At 51.2% G+C, this 9,304-nt stretch overlaps 1 protein-coding gene across 4 annotated transcripts in view; it reads right to left on the bottom strand.

Moving 5' to 3' along the window:
* Window positions 1-5,075: 5,075 nt before the first annotated feature.
* The window catches only part of LOC132597841 (uncharacterized), a 76,121-nt gene continuing 71,892 nt past the window's right edge, over window positions 5,076-9,304 (bottom strand). For 3 of the 4 annotated variants that reach the window (XR_009565228.1, XM_060305059.1, XM_060305060.1), the window contains one exon: window positions 5,076-9,304. This exon is cut by the window's right edge and continues 552 nt beyond it. Coding sequence is in view for 1 of the 4 variants with exons in the window: in XM_060305058.1 (XP_060161041.1) it covers window positions 7,143-7,398 (256 nt within the window). In the remaining 3 variants the exon portion in view is untranslated. The other variant, XM_060305058.1, reaches the window with a different exon arrangement.

Here is a 9,304-nt window from a genome sequence, read left to right as displayed (position 1 = left end):
CAGGACCTTGTTGTTTATCCATCCTATTTGTAATAGTTTGCATCTGCTGACCCCAAACTCCCCATCCATCCCTCCCTGTCTCCCCGTCCTCCTTGGCAACCGCAAGTCTGTTCTCTATGTCTGTGAATTGACTGACTAGTGGATATATTTCAGCTTCTAAAATACAGTGTGTTTGTTTGGTTTTCCCCAAAGAAGGAGGTATGTTGCGACATCCTTCACGAGTTACGGATCATGAGATTCACTCCTCTTTGTTGAAGGGAGAAGAGATGATACAACTCCTATTGATGGTCTACTAGAAAGTAATTGTCTTCCTGCCCCTCAGAATAGCTGCTGGTTGCATAGAGCAGTCTGGGCAATATTTATTTCCTTGTGCAGCAAATGATCTCAGGTGATTACATTTTTTATAGATTAAAGACATTTTTGTCATTTTTAATGTCTTACTACCGGTACTTTACAAAAAGTATTTGAGATTATGTTGACATACGTTTTACAAGAAGAACAGCTTCAGCAGTATTTAATGGATAACTTATTACCAAGAAAGAATTCTTCAGGCTTGTTTTACCTTTTAATTGGTGGTGCTAACTCTGAGCTGTTTTTGCTGCATGCAAAGCAGTGTGAGAAATGATAAGGAAGATGATAAATAATAATAATAGAGATTTTGATGATTGAGTAGGAAGACTTAAGAACCACTTCGTTAATAAGAAAGGTGTCATTTGTCAATAAGGGAGAAAAAGAGCTTGGTTTTCAAAAGTATTCCTTAAAGCATAACTAAAGGAAAAGCAAACTGTGAAGTCTGCCTACATGAAGGCTTAGGAAATGTATGCGTTTTTGATAAGATGCAATAAGTTCACATCAGATCAGACACGTAATTAGAAACCTTATTGCCACATTGATACGATGTCTCGAATTTGAGGAAGAAAAATGCCTAAGATTCAGTGCAATTTACCTTCAAACGCCTTGAAGAACAAGCATAGGCTTTTCCTGGTTTCTGGTGGAATCGCTCTGGGGAGTTAGGACTATATGTCAGGTGAAGCCAGCCAGCTTCCTGGCCTTTCCTCAAGCTCACGTGCATCCCCGAGTCTTCCTGATTAGAGGCTTCAGATCTTGGTCAACAGACTGAGGCAAATCCCCATGAAAAAGAATGAGTTGCTTATTACGATCAATCTGGTAGGTCCTCATCTCCCAGGCCTTTCTCACGGGCAGGAAGGAGAGCCTCCTACACCTGCTCTCTAGCTCTCCTTGCCCATGAACGTGACTCAGAAACCCCTTCCATTTACGGTTTCTGGGTAAACAGAGGATCTTCAGTTCAATTTGAATTTTGGATTAACAATGAATACTTTTTTTAGTATATGAATATCCCACATATTCAAATTTCAATTTAACTGGAACACCTTTATTTTTAGTTTTGAAGTCTAACAACCCTATTTCTATTGTCTGTTCATTTCAGAGCAGTCGACCAATAGATTCCCAGGAAGTAGCTACCTGTTTTCATTACTGATTATCATTGGACGATGGTTCTTACCCCACACAACCCTGTGCTGGGAGCTACAGCAATAAAACAAAAAGAGAAAACCCCGCTCCCTGCCCTGTGGAGCACAGGGAAGAACATTTATTGCACAGTCACTACAAGCTGGGGCTTATGCACTTTTCGTACATATCCCCATATAATTCTTATTCTAATTCGAAGAAGTCGGTATTTTTATTCCTGCTTAGGACTACTAGGGAAGAAGTAGTAGGGCCAACCTCTGAGCTATGCTCCATCACGGGGCTACATGTTACCTGTCAGGCTGCGCTCGCTCACCTGTTGTGTGTTCTATGTGTGAAGCCCGCACGTTTACCATCTTACACTCTGTTCCCTAGGGTCCAGCTGTGAACTCCACCCGGACGTTTAGAATCCTGGTCCAGAAAGACATCTAGGTTGGCTAACAGGATACAACCCTGGGGTAAAACAAGAGGGCAAAATACAGGAGCTCATGTCCTTGTGGGAAGAAGGTCAGCTGAGGACTGCTACTCTAGGTTGTAAGGACGTTCACGAATGTTCACCTTGGAACACAGCATCATAATGGCGTCTGTTGATACCGAGTGAAGGACATCCACTCACAAAAGGGGAAGAGATTCATGGAAGGGAAACCACACAAGTCACGCACAGATTCCCCCAGGCCTTGCCCTAGAAGAAGATGCAGGAGCTTCGGGTGTCCCAAATAAAAGAAACTTTCTACAAGTCAATGAACCCAGGAGAGGCTCTGTTCAGAAGTCCAACGCACGGAAGACAGCACAGAAGCGGGTGAAGAGGGATCCATGCAAGATGGAAGTCCAGGATGGCTTCCTGGAGGAGGAGGGGCTGTCCCAAGGCTTTTGGTTCTGGAACCACTGAAGGGAAAAAAACCTACAAACGGATCACCAGAATCCCCTAGTGTATAAAATACGCTCCTAGAGAAGTTTAAGATTTTTTCCGTCGAGGAGTTTTGGTATTTATTCTTTCATCTATCATATTGAAAGTGCCCACTGAGGCCAAGTCCAGGGGAGGCCATGGGACACCGTGTTGGCTGGGACATTCTCAGTCTTGTCTCCATGAACTTCAAAGTCTACTTAGGGTCTTTTTCTGTGAAGGACACAGTAGCAAGTCTCTTAGGCCCCGTGGACATAGGGTCTCTGCCATCGCTGCTCAGTTCTGCTGCAGTCAGGCCAGGAAGCCAGACACCGCCCACGAGGGAACGAGGAGAGCTGTGTTACAATTGAACTTCATTTATGGACCCTGATCATTAAATTTCATATAATTTTCATGTGTCATGAAGTATTTTTTTTATTTGATTTTTTTCAGCCATTTAAAAATACAAAAACCATTCTTCGTACGGGAATCATAAAGAATTACAAGAGGCAGGATTGACAGGTGTAACTTTAAAATCCTCAAGAGAACTGCAAGCTCCTCCAGGGTGGGCCCAGGTACAGGCACCTGCCACCCCTGCAATACCCTGCACAGTGCAGGTGTGGGTCCAGTGCAGATGGGGACCCAGTGCAGGTGTGGACAGTGCAGATGGAGACCCAGTGCAGGTGTGGGTCCAGTGCAGATGGGGACCCAGTGCAGGTGTGGACAGTGCAGATGGAGACCCAGTGCAGGTGTGGACAGTGCAGATGGAGACCCAGTGCAGGTGTGGACAGTGCAGATGGGGACCCAGTGCAGGTGTGGGTCCAGTGCAGATGGGGACCCAGTGCAGGTGTGGACAGTGCAGATGGGGACCCAGTGCAGGTGTGGACAGTGCAGATGGAGACCCAGTGCAGGTGTGGATTCAGTGCAGATGGGGACCCAGTGCAGGTGTGGGTCCAGTGCAGATGGGGACCCAGTGCAGGTGTGGACAGTGCAGATGGAGACCCAGTGCAGGTGTGGGTCCAGTGCAGATGGGGACCCAGTGCAGGTGTGGACAGTGCAGATGGAGACCCAGTGCAGGTGTGGATTCAGTGCAGGTGTAGACAGTGCAGGTGTGGACACAGTACAGGTGTGGACCCAGTGCAGGTGTGGACAGTGCAGGTGTGGACACAGTGCAGGTATAGACGGTGCAGGTGTGCAGTTGGACTGGAAGTGAACAGGGCTGTCCCACAGGCCCTCACTGCGGAAAGGGCTGTGACTAGAAGCCCATGGAGACAAAAGTGAGGCCGTCCCACCGTCCTTTCCTCTTCTGTCCCAGGACCTGTACCTCCCCGGAGGCTGGGTGAAACCCGTGCCCCGTGGGGTGGGGATGGGCACGCCGGAGGGAGCGCACGCGAGACAGACTTGGCCCTGGGGATCTGAGCCTCGCACTGGAGCCCGAGGTGAACTGCCGACAAGTGATTGCTGGGCAGAGCGCCAGACAGGCCTGCACTGCCGTGTGGGCGTCTCTGCTTGGGTCCAACAGAGGGGAAATCAACTGATTTCTTGAGAGCAGCGGCTCTAATGTCTGCTTGACGTGGGCTCCCTGCTCCAGGCCGGGGGTGCTGCCCTGGGGAGGGGGCTCCCCTCCCCCGCCAGCCCCTCCTCGCTGGTCATCAGCCCGGGGTCCCACTGCCGCCCACCCACCTCAGCTCCGTCTCAGGCTGAGCCCCTCACCCTGGACCCGTCCCCACTTCCCTGTCGGCAGCGCCGCCCGTGCCTGGGGCTCGTGCTCCTGCCAGGGCTGCTCTGAGGGGCTGATCTCAGCTCTTCACTGGCCGACTGTGGTCTAAGGAATCAGGGAACGTTTCCGTTTTGAGGATTTGCATGGCCTTGGCCTGGAGGGCTTTCAGGGGCCAGTGATGCCAGGACAGAGCCCCTTCGTGCCCTGTGGGGAGGCGGCAGTTGTCACATGCGTCAAAATACCTCTGTGTTCGTTGGCATTGCCGCATCGCTGGCTGCATGGGGCCAGGTAGAATTTCCTGTCTAGATGGGCGTCTAGAACGAGGGCGAGGTGTTGCTTAGCGATTGCCTTAACCTGCAGGTAGCGTCCTCTGCTGCCTGCCCTGATTCATGGACCCTCATTGTAGCCACTGGTCCATAGACGTATGTAGTCTTAAAATCACGTCTGTGCTCCTGAGACAGTACCAGATGACCAGAGGGCAGGCGGCGGTGGAGGTTTAGGGAGAAACGTCAGGAGTTAGAGCAGTTCTGCCTGACGCCAGACCCAGGACGCGAGGATTCCTCCCGGCCCCGCACTTGCAAGCCCCACTGCTGTCCCGCAGGCCTTCTGTTTCTGGGGTCCAGCCCCAGAATGAGTGGGAATAAGCTTGTACCCTTGTTTAGTTGTTCACCTGGTTTAGGCGTGTTTATTGACAACCTACTATGTGCAAGGCCATCATTAGATCGTCAGTAGCTTCTGCCCTGGGGTCCCCGGAAGAGGCTTGACTGGACTGTGGTTTTGCACAGCATCCAGGGCTCACAGGGACAGAGCCTGTGGTACCCCTCGCTCTCTCCAAGGTGTTTCCTCCCCCGTGTTCCATTCACTGTAGATCATCACTAACTGAAGTACTTAGATTCCTATCCCAGCTTTCAATGGACTCACCGTGGAGTCTTATTTCTTAGAGATCTTTAAGGAAAGGGTTCTGAAAAATTAAATGTACATTTTACACAATTTATTTAATTTTTACGATTTATATACAAATGTAATTTTGCACTGCGGCTGTTATCAGTAGTATGAATGGTGATGTGGACGGACCCTTAGACCTTCACCTGCTGAAAGGAAGGGGAGGGGACCATCTGATGGCCTCTGAGAGTTCCTGTCCTCCCTCTGGAGGACAAAGGTCCCATGTGCTGTCCCAGAACACACAAGCTGTGAAATCATGTGCTACAAGAAGCAAAGCAACGTCCACTCTGGCCATCAGAGTACATCCCCGAAGCCAGCTCTACCCTCCAGGACCCCGGGAGAGACACCTTGAATGGATAAACCAAGGCCCAGCACAGCCCCTAGAGCCTGGGTGGATGACTTCCGTTCAGCCTCCGGCTGGAACTGTGGGAACCTTTCAGAAAGAAACATCTCTACTCTCATCTCCGTAGGGGCAGTCAAATGCCAGGATCTGGCCTGAGATGCCCAGAGGCGTCGTGGTCGGCAGCAGAGTGCCGGGGGCGGAGGACGGTGGTCTCCCTGGCGTGGCTGGAGTCGTTCCCAGGCCACGGGAGGGAACGCAGCTCCCCTCGCGGACTCTGTGCCCATCAGCTGCTTTTCTGATCACTGAGTTTTGCTTCCATCTGATCACTAGGTAAGACTGGGATTACCATGACTTGGGCTGTTTTGATCGTTGTAAGACAACCCAAAACAACAGCACAGCATTTGGCTCTGAAATATGCCTTCTATACCGTCAGGCTGCCGCCTCTACACTACCTGTAGTGCCGCTTATTAAAATGGAAAAACAAGCAGGGTCGATGCTATCGGCAGGCAAGCCAGCTGAGGGGACCAGCTGGCCGCCCCGCTCTGCCCTTGGCTGGGGAGCACAGAGAGATGGTCGCCAGGAGGACCCCAACTCCAGGACGCTGGCATGGCCTCCGCTGTGTGGGATCCGACAGCCACGCCGCGGGAGGGTGCAGCTCTCGCCAGGTGGGTGGAGGGAGAGAACGCTGCACCCCCAGCTCGGGGACGGGCCGCTTGCCGTGTGTGTTTGAGCGCGCGTGCGTGACTGGAGGGGGCACAGGGAGAATCCGCTCCCCAGGATGTGAGCTCCTCCAGCTCTCGGTTTGCCCTACCCCACCTTTCCTGTGGTCTTGGGCACCCTTTGATGGCCACGAGATTCCTTTGAAAGTGCCGGAGGCCCCTGGTGCTTGGCGAGGAGCTCATCTGGGCACCATCCACACGTTTGCTGGTGGAGCTGAAAGTGGAGATGGCCGGGGGGACTCACAGCCTGGATGTGGGAAGTGCCCAGCGGGAGAGCAGACCACGCCGGGACAGAGGGGTGCGGGCCAGCGCGGGAGAGGACGTAGCGGCAGCTAAGTGAACTTGCAGCTCAGGTTTGCCCCAGACTACGGGATTTCTGTTTGTTAAGTGAAAAGCCTTAATCACTCTATGAAACTGTGCTCTTTCCATAAGGAGAGGCTGGCTGGTGCCTCCAGGACTTGGTCCCAAGCCCCTTGAGGGACCACCCGTGTGGCTTGGATGACCTGGGGGGGCCAGGAGGGCCCGGCCAGCTCCCCGTCCCGGCTTCTGCCCTGTGTCGTTCAGCACGCACCCCGAGTCTCCCCAGCTCCCACCCCAAGTGTGGGTGTGAACAAGGGTAGAACTCTCCCATCTCTAAACCATGTGTAGGCAGAGCTGGGGGTTCCGGGATGACCACCCCAGACAGGGGTGCAATGTCCCCCTTACAGATGCCCCTCTCCCCCTGAGTCCCCATTTCTGGGTCATCTAAGCACTTAGGGTCCACCTGAGCGTCTGCAGTAAGGACCCAACAAAGTAAGCATCACTTAGGTGAAGGATGGGTCCGGGCTCCTGGGGATCAACTTTTGGACCCTTGCCTTTTTTACAGGTTCTGACGTTACCCACACTTGGGTCCCTCCCATTCCCCCTCTGTTCTCTACTCCTTTCCAGATCCATCCCTCCCTTCAAGCCCCATCCAGGAGCTCACCACCTCCCTGAAGCCTTCCCGGACTCACAGTCTGAGAAGCACATTTTGACACCGTGTTGTCTGTGGCTCCACCTCCCGGGAGACCATCAGTCCCTCCTGGCTGGGGCTGTGCCCTCTCTCCCCTTCACCCTCTCCAGTGGGTTAGCACCGTGAGCACGTGGCAGGGCAGCAAACAGCCGCGGAACGGTCTGATGAGCGCCATCCAGCCGAGTCCTTGGCCGTGACACGAGGAGACTCTCTCCAGGGAGAAGGAAGGGCCTTGAGCAGAAACTGCCGTCGATTGCGAAGAAGTCTCCACGGAAACGCGGTGAAGGCCGCCAGGTGCTCACGTCCAGCACTGTCCTAGGCACGGCGGGGAGATACCAGGAAAACTGACAATGCAAGTTCTGCGGTGGAATGTGTATCTTTGGAGAGACAGAGGCTCATGAAAGAACAGCTAGGAAACAATACATTTCAGAACGTAATTTCTAGACTGTACGTGAGGATACAAAGGAAAGCCTTTCCCTCCGCTTTCTCTCTGTGGATACCTTTATCGATAAAGCAGATGCAATTACACCCTTTCTCCCTTCTCGCGGCCCTGAACGTGCTGGTGAACGCCACGTCCTGCCCCAGCTCCTTCTCCGTCCGTCTCTGCGGCCGTTGGCTGGGGCACGGCACACTTTGTGTACTGTGAGCCCCAGAATAGAGCATTTCTACCATCTCCCTCTTCCATACAATATTCTCACAAATAATCATATAATAACCAGCAGTGATTATTTTCTTGATTTGTTCTTTACGGTCAAAGTAAGCAACGTTTCCTAAAAGAATAAATTTCAATTGTAAGGATACTATTCAAATTCACTGAAGTATTTCGTGTACGAAAGAAAATTTGTACTTGCCCAACAAAAATATTATACCTCAGCCGTTTGCAATCTGTTCCACTGTTTTAAATTTTAAATACAAATTAAACACACCAAGTGGTCGCCTGGAAATACAGAAACTCAAGTTCTGAGCCTTCCGCTTTGTGATCGTTTAGTTTGAATCTGCTACTTAAAGACAGGCTTCGGAGACGTGGACTTTCCCCAAAGTGAACTCAAAACACATTGAACCGTCGCAAGCTGCCCTCTACATGCACGCCCGCAGCTGAGTCTAACTGGGGGTTCTCCCAATTAACCTTCATGTCAATAAAACGCTTAATAAAGAATCCATAATAAAAACACACTCGTTCGAAGCTTCCATATGTAACATCAAAAGTCAGCAGGAACGACAGCAATCATTTAGAACAAAAGATCTTTTTCCGTTGTGGGTTGTTTAGATCGTGGGCATCGTTTGTAATTGCAGGCGGGGTGACATCGAACAGCAGATGCCCTCTTAGTTGGTGTTGAACACTCGCTGGCTCCCCACTGCCCGCCAGCAGCGGGGCTGCCATGCCAGCCACGTCCACTGACCCGGCTCACCGTCTCCTTCCTGGTGCACATCTCGGGGTACCCAGGTAACCACAGTGGCCCATGACCTGTGGCATCATGTCTGGATTTCATGGCTCAAAGTCAAGAACTTCCAGGCTGACAGCACCTGTGCTCATCACCCCTGGGTCAAGACTGTGTCTCTCGAGTCTGCCATGTGCCAGGCTTGTTCTCTCCTTTACCTGGAAAGCTCTCTCCTCTCTGCCCTTCTCCTGACGCACATGCAGCCTCGTCTGAAGGCACCATCTCTCTGTGTCCTGCCACAGGGGAGGTCTGCTCTCTGGCTCTTTGACAATAGCTTCGAAAGTGACCACACAGTTCATGTAATTTCTCCCTCCATCAGAGGGCAGGAAGCATCCATCTGCACATTTCTTTCAGATTAGCTCACGTAGCCTAGTACCCACAGTGGCAGATACAAAATAGATGCCTATAGGAATTTAATACAAATACTTTGAGCCAGAGACCTTTGAAGAAAATAACATTTAGGGGGAACTATCACCTTTTCATTTGATTGTTGCCTCTGGGTCGGGGAGGGGGTCCATCACAAAGTACCTGAGCTCAAGGTACCTCAGTTCCCCTTTTCCTAACAGTGACGTCATGATGTTTATTTCCCAGGGCTTAATTAATTTGCAAGATACTTTGATATCCTGAGATGAAAGGAGACATAGCAAGCAAAACATCAACAGCATTTGCAAGTCTATCATTACAGCTATTGCTCTTGTTCATAGAGATGATTATTATCCTGATAGTAATAATCAGAGGGTTGTTGCAGGATCTTCTCACTGGATCCTGGGCACTTTTGACCC

Source organism: Globicephala melas, chromosome 9, assembly GCF_963455315.2.
Source record: "Globicephala melas chromosome 9, mGloMel1.2, whole genome shotgun sequence".
Lineage (NCBI taxonomy): Eukaryota > Metazoa > Chordata > Mammalia > Artiodactyla > Delphinidae > Globicephala > Globicephala melas.
Note: the sequence above shows the minus strand (reverse complement) of the source record. Positions and strands in the feature narration are given on the sequence as shown.